This window comes from Tetrao urogallus (genome assembly GCF_951394365.1).
Source record: "Tetrao urogallus genome assembly, chromosome: 3".
Lineage (NCBI taxonomy): Eukaryota > Metazoa > Chordata > Aves > Galliformes > Phasianidae > Tetrao > Tetrao urogallus.
This window is the reverse complement of record NC_136815.1, coordinates 56,352,825-56,367,298: the sequence shown is the minus strand read 5'-3', so window position 1 is coordinate 56,367,298 and position 14,474 is coordinate 56,352,825. Positions and strand designations below refer to the sequence as shown.

The 14,474-nt window shown below is 38.9% G+C and overlaps 1 protein-coding gene across 1 annotated transcript in view; it reads right to left on the bottom strand.

Annotated features, from left to right (window-relative positions):
• Positions 1-14,474, bottom strand: part of ZNF407 (zinc finger protein 407) — a gene marked incomplete at both ends in the record, with an annotated part of 307,878 nt that overhangs the window by 93,334 nt on the left and 200,070 nt on the right. Inside the window, one exon of the mRNA XM_079533931.1 lies at positions 405-583. Within this exon, the coding sequence (XP_079390057.1) occupies positions 405-583 (179 nt within the window). The remainder of the gene's footprint in view (positions 1-404; positions 584-14,474) is intronic.

Here is a 14,474-nt window from a genome sequence, read left to right as displayed (position 1 = left end):
ACACTGTTCTGTTGTAATGAAATATAGGGATTTTTGAAGCAGTACATTCCTTTGCCACTGTATTCCTAAGAGATTTTGATTTTCTGTTCTTAGGGGTTTACTACACGTTAAAAAAAAAAAACAACAAAAACTTTCCTAAAAAGTTTCAACAAAATTTCAAGATGAGGCATTACCTTAACAGCACATTTCTGATGTTCATGAATTGAGCTGTAAACCTTGCTTATGAAACATGAATGGATTTCAGTGCTTGATGCATGGCCATCACCCCTTGTGAAAACTTGCAGAGAACCAAACTCACTTTAAAGTCATGTTCTTCAAAACAGCTAGCTTTCTTATTGCTATCATTTAAGCATGCTCACCGTAGAAAAGCAAAGAATTTGTAAGCAAGAGAAGAATGACCTTACCAGCATGTAGGTACGCCAGATCAGGATTTTCAATATCTGGGTGCAGTTCTTTCAAGTGGTTACGGAACTCTACGGGGATATTGGTTCCATAGTCACATTTAGGACAGTTATACATTTTCACTCCCTCATGCTTTCCTGTATGCAAAATGTGCTTACGGATGTTTTCAGCACAGTTAGATCTAAAAAGCAATGGAAAAAAAAAAAAAAGAAATAGGTTATATAATGACAATATAGATTTGTTCACTACTATCATTCAAGCTGAAAATAAAATCTAGTGATATAACAGAAGATGGGTTATCACTCGTTTTTCTTAATCTGCCCAGTTCTTGCATTCTTTTAAATTCTGACTGGAAGTTGTTCTTTGTATGAAAGCTCCCAAAGATTTTTCAGGTTAACTGAACAATACATTAGAATCAAAAGCATTTCAAAACGAACAGTTCCCACATTTGCAGAAGTCTTACTGTTTTTAATTTTCTAGATGGTAGTCAGTGATGGAGAGAAATTAAACAAAACTCTTTAACATAGCAAAACTGATGTTTGTGTTAACTATTCTGAGCTCTAGGCCCTGAATAAGCCTCTCTACTGAAATGCATGGATACCTATAGTATATCCAACTATACTCAGGTAAACCTGCCTTACAAAGTTCTTAGACTCTACAGGGATTTCTGCAAATGATTTTCTTAAGGATATTCCACAGACTTCTACCTCACCTTATTAACTTTTCCTATAACAGAGAAGTGAGCTGTTTACACCTCTTAGGTTGTGATTTACATCTGAAATACAGCTGTGCAATCAGTAAAGTTTTCATATATGAAAGTCAGAATATATACACAATTAGTTTTAAGCACTTCCATGAAATGCCTCCAATGATATTTCTGAGAAAAAGTGAATAGAAAAAGACCGTACAATTATTGTGTATATACAAAGAGGTCCACGATGTGACAGTAGTTTTTAATTTTCAGTCTTTAAAATGTTGGTCTTAATCAAAAATTTTGCAGTAGAATTTCCTACTTACTCAAAATCTGCAATAAAACCCACATACGGTATACTGCAATTTCATTTATTTCTAGCAGAAATAACCAACGATTATTCTTGAAATAACGGTCTACGTACGACAATTTCTTCTGTAGAATTTCATAGCACTAGACACTATTAATTTTAAATTAGGAACATTAATTTAGCTTAACAGAAAAAAGAACAGACAACCAAGCATTCATAAATACTCAAACAGACAGTGGTAGTATTTTGAGCAACCAATTGTTTACTTGTCATTGTTACAAATATCACAGTAACGAGCACCTAAAAAAGGACCCCCATTATAAACTGGAAGTAGCAGCTTGAAGTTCTGTTGGAGTGCTTGTCTCTCCATTGGAGATGGTCATAGTAAAGATGATATCTGCCTTACGGTGCTGCCAAAGCTCACCCTCTGTCATCTCCATCTGCTATATACTAGTATAATGATCAGACTCCTAAGAATGTCAGGGAAGACACTTATGTTCACTGAAAAATACGGGAAATATTGGTCCTTGGCATCTTTCAGAATTCAGTCCTGAAAAAAATTACAGTGTTCATAAATGTTCTTAAAGTGGAACATGTATTTTATTAAAAAAATGGATAGCGTACACTGCAGTGAAAGCAGGAGACAATCTGGTAACCTTCTATCATGGGTTATACTTTAAAGGGCAGTGGATTAAAGTAGAGCATACAAACCTGAAATAAAATATCTGTGTCCTTTTAGTTCAGCTCTCATAGTACGTTCAGGAAAGATAAAACTTTTTGCTTTGAAATATTTCTGTGAAATATATAAAGGATCTGTGGAAACCTATGTAAGAGTTGTGAAGAAAACCCAGTCTGTTCAAGTCATAAAAGGCCAGTCCTATCTCCTTTGATTTGTGAATTTGCTTCAGCCACTCAAATGGAGCAAGCCTAAAGTCTCATTTATTTAGCCATCAGTAAAATTCTGTGCCTAAACATGCCCACATACTGATATATCCATTGTGGGAAATCAAAATTAAAAAAAAAAAAAAAAAAAAAAATCTACTTTTCTACTTGATGAGCCCAGAAAGGCTTAATCAAAATGAGGAATTGAGATGGCCTCTCATATTAGGTTGCAATGCAGCAATTGAAATCATAAAGTAAACCAGGAAGGTAACAACTGGCAAACCCAAGCACTTCTGAAGCCAAGTGATACCCTTAAATACGACATGACAAAATTGTACTCCATATAAAATACTTTTTAATTATTCAATGCACTTCATCTGTTTTGTTAGCAATCCTCAAGTACTGTGCAAATGTGTTATTATATGTATGACAAAAAAACCCCACCCAATTCCATGCATCTCCTATGACTAAACACAGAGCTCTGTGATTTTAAACCGCACTCTATTTTCATTACAGCTATGCCACGATAAACATCTAACTAAAATATTATACTAGTGCAACAGTGATGATAGTTAAACATTTGACAGGCTTTGTGCTATAAAATTAGCTTCCAGGAGTCTATAAACTTTGAGATAAAGATTCCCTTTGTTCTGAAATGTGGCAATGTAGAGCCCAGCACAAAGGAAATTGTTTGAATAAAGTCTGTCTGTTTTTGAGTTCCTCTCTATATTACAGCAGCAAACAAATAAAAGCATCTTTTGAAAATAATAAGCCTGTGTTCCAGTAAGGCTAAACCAGAGCAGAGCTTTTTAGTTAAATTATTATCATTATTCCTTAATGTAAGTATGCCTTTCTCCTTATGATCCATTTTGCATTTTCTAAATCAAATGTATGTATTTCTGGCAATTTTTCCACACTCTGAAATAACAGGAAGGGCACTCATTAGAGAGACTTAATTAGTTTGAAGCTATAGTCTGTGGGTTTGTATTTAATGCTAATGCAGAGAAGCAGAACTGAAATTTCTTTTTTCTAGTGTTACTCACATTTCTTATCAGAAATGAAGAAAGGTTTATGAGACAATGCAAATTCAGTGACAATTCTATTATAGGGAAGTGGAAGACCTCTTGGTGTACTGTTCAGTACACCACTGCTGCACATGATGAAAGACGACATGAGACACTGCAGAAGAACTGGAAACATGAGGAGCTCAGCTCATACTTCCCATAAGGGCAACAAACCTGTTTGACTTCCTCTATCAAAGACTGATATATTGGGAAGGGTATAGGTGTAATTCCCTCTGCATATGGCCAGGAGAGCTCCTGCATTCCTGTAAGGGACAGAACTGTGAAGTAAAGGAGACAGATAGCAGATTTCTCCTGAGAAATCCAACCATTGCTTATGAGTAACATAACTTCTCTGTGGCTAAAGACAAAAAAAAAAAAAAAAAGGATTTTTTTTTTTTTAAATCTGCAGTGTTCTCCATATACTGATACATTCACATCATTGTCCTAACTGCACACTTACGTTGTCATTAGAAGCCCATTCCTACCAACCAGTTATTTGACTTTTGCTGCTCCTGACAAATTAAGTACCAGCATATCAACAGCTGGTAATAACTTGTCCATTGTAAAATTTTGCTTCTACGGAATCACAGAATGCTTGATTGAAAGGGACTTCTTGTCCCTTCCAAGAGGAGGGAGGTCATCTTATCCAATCCCTCTGCACAAGTAGAGCTAGCTAGAAGCCTCTGCCCAGGCCCACGGACTGGTGGCTTTTAAAGATCTCCAGGCAAAATACTCCACAATCTTCCTGGGAAAACTGTGCCAGTGCTCTCTCACCTGCACAGTAAATAAAATGTTTCCCAGTGTCCAGTGAGAAGCTCTGGTGTTCCAGCTTGAGCCTATTGCCTCTTGTCCTGGCAGTAGGCACCACTGATATCTTCTTGATAACTTCCTGTCATTTATAAGATTTTATAAGATTCCTTTGAGCTTCTTCTAGGTTGAACCAGCTCTTTGAGCTTTAAAGCAGGTGAGTGATGCTCCAGTGCCATTCCAGTGACTCTGGACAGTCCAGGAAGTTCATATCTCTCTTGTACTGGGAAGCCCACAATGGGATACATCACTCCAATGTTGAGTAGATGGCAAGAATCACCCCTCATCACCTACCTACAATACTACTTTGAATGCAGACTAAATACTGTTAGCATTCTTTGCAGCAAGGGCACATTTCTGGCTAATGTCTGCTTGGTGCCCAACAGGACTCCCAGGTCTATTTCTGCAGAGCTGTGTTCCCAGTGCATCCTGGTGCTTGGGGTTGATCCCACACAGGTGCAGAACTTTTCACTTTTCCTTACTGAACTTCAGGAGTTTCCTGTCCATTTCTCCAGCCTGCTGAGGTCCTTCTGGACGGCAACACAGTCCTGTGGTGTAGCGGTCACTCCTTCCAGTTTTGAGACACCTGTAAGCTTGCCAAAGGTAAATTCTGTCTCATCCATCCAGGTGATGAAGATGTTGAACAGGATTGGACCCAGTACTGACCCTTGGGTTACACTGCTAGCCACTGGCCTCTGACTGGACTTTGTGCCACTGATCATCCTCTGAGCCAGGAGATTCAAGTTACTTCTGATGTCACTGCCACCTTCTAATCAAAGGAACCTCTTTGATATTCACCTCTGAATACTGATAAATGTTGAGACAGGAACAGCACACCATAGCAAAAAAAAGCTGCCTAGGTATTATAACAGCAAGTAATACTCAACCTCTAATGGACATTTCTGATGGCATTTGACAGCAACAAGGCTCAAAACTTATCTGTAGTAGAGCCTAGAGTTAACTATTCCAAGCATGAGAAGAAATTGTTTCTTCAACTGCAAGTACAGTAGGTCAAGAAAGCCAAATGCTACATACCATAACCCTCAGTGCCCTCGCATGCTCCTTAGCAGCATTTACCTACTTTGTGGAAGAGTACAGAGAAAAGTGGAAGGTTAGGAGAAGCATGAATTGACACAAAGTTTCATCAACATGAGAAGTTCCAAAATTTCAACTGTCTTCCCCCTTCCACTGTCTTATTTATCAGTTCTGTTACCAAAATAGCACACTGTGCTAGAAGCACTAAGTGGAACATCTACAGGAAAAGGAGGAAAAAAACATGCCACCAGTACAAAGGTACAGGGCAAAAGTTCTCTTAACTGCTTCCCACCCTAATCACAGAATCTCAGAATGATTTGGGTTGGAAAGGCCCTCAACGCTCACCCCGCCCTACCCCCTGCCATGAGCAGGGCTGCCCTCCAGCAGCTCAGCTACCTAGGGCCCCATCCAACCTGGCCTTAAATGTCTCCAGGGATGGGGCACTACAGGTTCTCTGGGCAGCTGTGCCAGCGCCTCACCGCTCTCTGAGCAAAGAATTTCCTCCTAATATTGCATCTAAATTTCCCCATTTAGTTCAAAAGCATTCCCAATAGCCCTATCACTACTATGCTGTAAGGAAGAAAACACTGTTGTTCCTCTGATCCCTAGAAGTATGTAACAGTGCCCCTACTCAGCCATTTTCTCAATTGCATTGGCAAGCCATGTCTGGATTCTTCAGTAAAACTAGGTCCTCCCCATTAGAAACAGCAATACTACTAGGACTTCCAGGATAAAAGAGCACAGATGTACACTTTGCAGGAAACATAGGCGAGAATTCTAAGTCAGTGGCAAGGATCTATGCGAGGAATTATGAGCCTTGGAACAAGTTTGTGCTGGGTGGAAACAGTCAGCCTGAAAGTCTGAGTTAACATTGGTCACTATTCCTGATCATCTCTCTTCCCTACCCTCTAGGACTCCTAGCCAGCCAGGGCTAGTAACAGTAACACAAGTGGTAAGAGAAAAGCCTCAGGCATCCCCTCCCCATGCAGGGCGGCTCAGCCCTTCTATTGGCAGGCAGAAGGGGATCGTGCTCAGTGCCTTCCCAGCCAGCAGTCTGGTTTAAGCAGCCCATGTAAACAGCAGCGTTCAGCAGCCAGCTGCAACTGTGACTGTCCAAAACTGGAGGTATTTCTTGTCCTCATACTTTTTGGGGCATTTCTGAAAATAAAAACCCTTAAGCTCAAAAAGCCTGCTATGTTAATTCTAAACTTGCCTATCAATAGTATGAGTGCTTCTATAGTTTCTAAGGGTTTTGTACACAATAATGTATTAACATTGTATTCAACAACATGAAATATTAATTGTGAAATATAGCAGGAAACAATCTATTTTTATTAAGATGTTTGTCCCAATTTCAATTTCCTATTAGTAACTCTTCCATTATACAGTACCTGATGTTTTCAGAAAGGTGCTTGCTGTAAGACATGGAAACAGAAGGCTTTGAAGGTACAAATGAGGCAAAAAGTGTTAATTGTCTAAGTTTTAAAAATTTTAGCACCCTACAGGGATCACATTTGCACAGCGTAAAGCTTTTTTGAAAAGATTTCTCCAGGACACCAGGTACAAACATCCTCATGCTGCAGAGATGCATATAACCTAAAGGCCTTCTGGCAGCTCCATGGATGTCACTATTTACAACATGAAAACAAACACAGTGATACAGCCAGCTGAGTTAAAAGATTGCTATTTTTTCCTCCTAGTCAGTACGAATCAAGTTCACTCTACTACAGAGAGCACTCCGAAGGTCTTTTGCACTGTTTATACCTTGCTATGCAATATATGAGAAGCACACAAACGGCACTGTTTTGACTGAAGTACAGCAAACTCACTGCATACCTTCTTTCAAAAATCCAAGCAGCTATGATGAAAACAAACTTCAAGAAAACAGTACGTGTCAAAGATTCCTCTCTGGTTAATAACTGAGGTGACTAACAAAAAATTGCAGGTGTTTTGCTTACAGGAAGTGCCAGCTAATTTGGATAACTGACTTTAGTTATTGCAGTTATGATTTTAACTAGAGAAGCAGAATCACATATCTCAAAACAAGGTCATAAAGAACATTTAGCTTGATCTCATGAACATTTCAATTCATAGAATGTTTGCCCAGTGATCCTTGCTTAAACCCTCACTCCGTTTGCTGTTAAAACATTATTTTCTGAGACACGCTGAAATCCAAAGGAATTCACTGTAATCATAGGCAAATCACACTACAGTTAATCACTCTCACAATTCAACATATTCCTTACACTATGGCATCCAGCTAACAGATGCTGCTGCATGTCTGACACTTGCTGCTCAACTGAAGAGCTCTCTGCTATCCAAACTCCTGTTGAAATTTCAGCTGAGCTACAGAGGCAGAGTTCTTTCCATTTCACTTCGGGAAATCACTAAGCTTCTCCTAAATCCTTTTCAATTGTAAACATCAATTTAAGATTTAAATACCATAATGCATTTTGCACACATACTACACACACAGATGCTAGAATTTCCACTTTCTCAAGATTCTCAGCCAAGCCTGGATTCTGGCAGCTCCCCAGTACTCCTTAGCATGCCAAGAGCTCCTGTTCATTCAGATATATAGAGAACTTTCAGTTTCATGCAGCATTGCTGCATCTAAAACCACCACCTTTCTTCTGATTTTATTTCTTAGTCACACTAAACTGCATAAAAACTGGCACTTGATAGAGTGATGGCATAATTCTATAAAAGGATGGAAAGTATCGCGATACTAGCAGGGTGACAAAGCCTTCAGCAAATGAGAATGATCCCAAGTGCAGCAGCTGCAAAAATGAAGGAAAAAGAGCTGCTTACCATTGGAAAAACACAGATAGATAGGGATCTCCAACAAGAGACACCCTCACCTCCACTGCCAACCCTTAAATGAAGTATAGGAAGGGGCGGATCCTGGCTCCACCCCTTCCAGTCACTCAGCTGCATTGCATGCACCTGAGCTCCTCTGAGTTGGCCCTGCCTTCCCACAAGGTGCTCAATTGCTGTTTCAAGCTATGACTTAGCATTTCCACCACAGATGTAAGGGATGTAAGGGATGTAATGGAAAACACCTTCTTGATAGGAGTGATAGAGTTCAATACACTATTGCCAAAGAAACAGTAAAAGACAAAAAAAATGTCAGACAAAAATATATTTTGAAATGTATTAACATCATAATCATAACAGAACTGTAATTGTAATAATACATTAACACATATGTAACATAAATGTGCATACATATATGAGAAATGTGGTACACTTCCATACATTTTCTCATTCTTTTCATTACTATCATACATGCAGATTACTTTTCCCTCGCCTCTTCTCCTTTAAAAGCAAAAATCCTGTCTTGTATTTTAAGTTTTAAATGAAGAAGAATCACGTAAGTAGTCAGGCTGTGCAACCAACTTCAGTTATCAAGAGACTTCTGGCATCACTGCCAGAATTAGCAGCATTCAGCTCCAGGTGAACTTGGGAGGTCAGCTATGATGTACCTAATGCAAGCTCAGTTCTGCCTACGTACCTGCTGGCAGACACTCCTTTATGCTGTCCACCTCTTGTGGACAGTGGCAAGGAACTGCTGGGAACAACAACATCTTGTACAGTATAGCTGTTTCTGCCGTGAACATTTGTCTACAGCTGATGCTTTTCAACCACATCAAGCTAAGCTGACCAAAATACATATCTATTGTGCCACAAAATGCATGCTTAACAATCTAGTGGCCGCTTGTGTTGCTGTGCTTTACATGTCTTGCCATGCATTGCATGTATTGTCACTCAGAAAATATGAAGTAGCCCATAAAAGAGCACACTACATTTACATGTCTAAGTGAGATTTTATGACACAACCAGATTCACAAAGAAAATAATAAAAATGTATTTGGGATTTATTCTGACAGTATTATAGAAACACCCAGGGATAATAATCGTAACGCTGCTTTTCCACATTTATAGCTTTGCATTTTTTTCTATAATGATCTATTTGTTATGACATACAGTATGTGTGACAGATGTCCAGTGCTGGCTGCTAAAAAGTAGCAGAGCCCTGTAGGGAAGCAGCAAAAACTTGTGCGTCAGCACTGAAAATGATGGAAGATTGATAATTACTGCTTGTGCCACAGCTCCATTCAGCAGACCAGCATGTCCAAAACGTAACCTAGCCACAGATTTACTATGTTATTTATAATGAGCAAACATCCTGATTTCAAAGAATTGTTATTACAAATAGAGGTGCTAAAAGAGTCAGTCACCATAGCCAAAATACACTCTTTTACAGGGAAATTCAGGGCAATTCTGATTCTGAGGGGAAATAAGAAGTGAAGTGGTCTGGTTTAGCTTACCTGCTAGGAATCTGTAAGGCAGGTTACAACCTTGCACTGCAAACAGCCAACATATAAAAACAGTGCTGGTGATGAGATTGATGCGTGAATTTTCAGCCATTTTCCCGAGAAATAAATACTTATTTCACAACAATTCACTATATAAAGAAAGTTTTGTTTTTGCAAAAAAGTAACCTTGCATTGCAAGAAAATAATGGCTTCCAGCCCTAAATGTTCCTATTAACTCTTCTTTCTTCAGGAAGAGATTAATAGGAATCATTCAGACAGAAAGCTAGAAGTTATGTCTACCACTAGAAGTGGGAGGAGGAGGAGGTGGAAGGGAAGCAGAAGCAGGGCATGTGCCTCAGCTCTTCACTCATGCTGTGGTCCCCCTGCAAGGGGAAGGGGTGCAGCTGAGAGCTTGGCTGCTCAGCTTCAAAGGGTCTGCCTGAGCAGTCCTTGAGAAAGAGCCACAAGGTCTCTTTCTGCTGACTATGAGGAAAAGAAAAGAAAGTACATTTTCAAAGCCTCCTGCTGAAAATGCTCCCTAACATTTAGCGGGACTTCAGCCTCCCTGCATGCAGAGGTGGCCCTGCCACGGCTGGGATCACGGGCCTCCCAACAAGGCCTGCCTGCAGCGTGAGGGAAGCACAGACCTGCTGCATGCAGCACGCTGCTGCACCATGTCAGCCAAGGTTTAAGTGGCAGCAATAGCAGGTGGAGTTCATCTATTTCACAGTAATGGAGAATAATCACTCCATTGTTCATGGGCTTCCTCCCTCCCCCTTTCTGTTCTCGTTGGAGCAGATGGCATAAAATAGAAGTTGGTCTGAGAAACGGCATTTCTGGAGTGGCATAAGGACAGAGATTGGGCTTTAAGCATCATAGGCCCTGATTTAGCAAGGTAGTTCGGCACTTGTGCAGCTTAAGCACAAGCAGCCCCAGTGACTTGAAAAGGATGACTCACAAGCTTAAATTTATGAACATGATCAAATATCTTGCTGAAATGAGGCCATGGAAAGCATCCACTTTTTCAAAAAGCTAAAAGGAATTTAATTGAAGACACACTTTCCCTTTCAACATCAATTTTTTCCCTATTGTACTTCCTTTAATGACCACATAAAGTTACAGAACAATTCTGTAGGGTCTGTTTGTATATCCTCAGGAACCTATAAAATATTTTCTCAAATATAAAAGTGCAGACGGAGCCTAAGAAAAGGTGTGGAGTTTAAAGACTGCAGTGAGATGAATCTGGACTCCTAATGTTGCTGGAGTCAGAAAGGATAGCAGCAGACCCTAAAGGCTGCCTGTCAATCTCAGATGCAGATGGCACTTCTTCCAAATGGCCTTTGTGTCAGTTCCTTCAGCCATTTTAGTGACAACACGGCTCCCTAGAGGGCAAATCCTGTTGCTTTGCAGCCTGGATTCACATCCAGGGCACTGTGGTCTGTACAGTCTCCGTTCAAAGTAGGCTTTTTTAATGCTAATATACTGCCTCTTCTTGCCCTGTGTCCCAGCCTGAACCCCCCATGCAAAAAGAGATGGTCATTTTCTTCCTCATTTCAAATGTTCCAATTTGTCTTTGGAATAAGCATTGTTTGAAACATTCACTTTTGTTATGCGTGCCAAAAATATATTAAAAAATCCTGATTATTAACAATGACACAAGTCACAGAGAGTGAGTAGAATGGTATCAGAAGCTAGGTTTGTTCAATTGAAGTGTTTACACATGCAGCCACACATCAGGTTTCATGCCTCTGCACAGACCATACAAGTAACTCATAGAATGCTAAAATACAGTGAAAAACATGAATGTTGAAAATAATTAGGGATTAAATCACAGTTTAACGTGAGCTTCCAGTGTGATGCTGTAAGAACAAAGGTTCCATGTAATCTTTAGATGTATAAACAAGAAAGTAGCAAGCAAATGTAAGGATGCAATGTTCTTTCTGTGAAAAAGAAGAAACTAATTACAATGTCTCTACTTCCCATACTACTGCCTACAGTTTAGAAAGGACACAAAAAGCTACAAAAAGGTTATAAATGGAAATACAAATTAAGGGAGGGAGGGGGAAGGGAAGGAACCCACAAAAATTGAAAAACCCTCTGCTTATTACATTTGAGCTTGGGGAATGAGTAACAGAATAAATGCATGATCAAGGGACACTTTAACTTTGAGAAAATCTATGGCAAAACCAAAAATAATAACTATGACTTATAGTTAAAATCAAATGAGAAATAAAGCAGAATTTCTTCAGCAATTACAACAATTACCCCTTCAAGTAAGGGGAATGGCTTCTCCAACTTCTGATGTTTTCAAATCAAACCTGAGTATCTTTCTAAAAGACAAAATTTGGTCAAACACAGGAAGCACAGTATAGAGCAAAGTGGAAAAAAAAACTATGCAGTTTATTTTATGTAGAAGGTCAGACTGGCTGAGCTTAAGGCTTTCTCTGGGCTCAAAGTCTACAAGAAGTACACTTTAAGTCTGAAAAATGTCATTGTGAGGTCAGACATTTATTGTGTTTCCATGATGTCATGGAAATTTGTTCAGTCTGCAAATTAAAATATATCCTTCCTGGCTGTCAATACTGCAAAACCATCTTAGGTTCTGAAAGTCAAATCTGGTTCTTTCACTGGAGATATGATTGATTAGCTGGTCTGAGATCTGCCTTGAAAGTATATATCGGAGAAACATCACTCACTTCACATTATGTCCTCATAATGCCATTGTCTGCACAAAAATAAGTAAATGCAGCAATTTGGCTCTGTACTTTCAGCTTACTTCACAGTCATCATTCACCCAAGGAAAATCTGTTTTGAGAGTAGAAAGCAGCAAAACTTATTCTTTGTTCCTTTGAGAGTACATCTGCCTATAAGGATGTCCTACAGATCAGTAAGAAATTGTAATTTTCACATAGGCAGGTTTTCAAAGTACAGCAACACATCAAGTTCAGTGTGCTACACACTTTACCAAGGGACACTTCTTTACTTTACCAAGGGAACAGAGTTGAATGAAAGTGTATTTAAATTACCTAGCATACCTAGTGTGTATACACAGAGTAAAACATATAAGGTTTTCTGGTACTGCTAAGTGTTTCTGGCACTTCTTCAGACTATTTGAAGTTCCAGATAAGTTGTCTTGTAAAATTGTTTCATTTGGATCATTCAAAATAAATAAATCGTTATAAGAATAAATCATTTCTGTTCATTCAACTACACATAATTATGTCTGAATATTAGATATGGTATTTTAACTAGATGAGAAATCATGGCAAGACTAAGTCTATTGACTGAGAAGCATAGGAATTGCCTGAAGTATACTGCTTCAAAAAGCTGGTAGAAACTCAAGAAGAAAATAAGTTAAACACCAAGGAAAAGCCTTCTGACCATGTGTGCAAAGGTTTGGTCCTAAAGAAAAAAAAACAAAACATACCATATTACACCAAAATAACCCCCTTTTATTTAGTATAGACTGTGGTATGGACTTGCCTTTTTGACCACAGAGAGTTAACTTGAAAAAAGGGAAAGGTGGTAAAACATGAAACTTGTTCTTTGGATTCATCTTTCACATTCCCATATCATGCCAGAGCAGAAACTAATGAACTTACTCATCTTTGAAAGTCCTTTTGCATGCTTCTTCCTTCACCCTTAACTCTGATCCTTGTGGATCTTCCCTTATGTGCGCCAATTTTAGTGATATAATACGTGCGCTTTTATTAGTTGTGTTCTGATGATTTCTACTGAGAGATACTTAAAGCTTATACAAGTCAAAAACTATTTCATCACTTCTGAAGAAAACTAATAGGGCAGAGTCACCGAATGATAAGAGAGAGAGAGAGACCACTGAATTTATTTAATAATCCATGTCCATTTCACAAAAATGGCCTGTGTAATCCTTTTAAAAATAATAACCTGTTCATTTCAGACCTTGCACAATGCTTCCCTTTGTCCCTTGTAAGTCTCTCAAATGTCTTATTTTAAAGGAATATATAGTACTCCCGGAAGACATTTTCCCATTTCTATTCTCTTCAACTCCTGTGAGCCCTTGTTCTGTGTGATAAGGCAATCTCCTTCGGGATCTGAGCTGTGTAGTTTCGCACCACGAGTGACAAGGACTCGACTTGAATAACTGCTGTGCGCAGGTTGTAATTATGTCAGCTGGAGTGTTGAACAAGGGGACTGATTAATGTGAGCCCCAGCCCAGGCACAGTCCCTATCAAAACCTTCGTGCAGGCCAGCAGTGGGGATGGGTTAAAGCAGAAAGACAAAACATGCTGTATCGTCCATGATAGATGAATTGCTCCAACAGTCTTAAGGCAGATGTTCCAGGACAGTATAATATACAATTACTCTGCCTTATCACCTTCCCAGGGACAATAAAGCTTCCTCCTTCTATAGCTCATGTGAGTGAAGGCAAAATTAGTTTTACTTTTACAACACTGACTCACTTATCATGTTGCCTTGATTGTGCTTTTACAGCTAAAGAAAACATATATTCCACTCTTAAACAAAACAAAACAAAACAAAAAAGGAAAAGAATCCCACAGTCCTCACCTTTCATATAAAACCAAAATATTCCTTTGAATCTGTTTTGACCACAGTCACAACAACTAACTTTAGAACAACTAGACCTATTCATAGGCACATAGTACAGAAGAACATTACAAAATCAAGTTAGAATGCAGAAACTGTAAAAAAAAAAAACAACATAAAAACAGAACACCCATAGGTTCTGTCCAAAAGATGCTGCCCATGTGAATAACATCCCTTTAGTGACTGTTTTAACTAAGCACACATTCTAAAAATACCACAGTACTCTTGTAAAGCAATTCTTTGAGACGTCATTAATCCACATACCTCTTTAGAAGCCACAGAAGTTTACTGTGTAACTATTATAAATAATCTAAGCATTTTCCAAAAAGTAAGCACAAATTAAGTAAATAGTAGAAATGTATGAAGAAAACTGTATG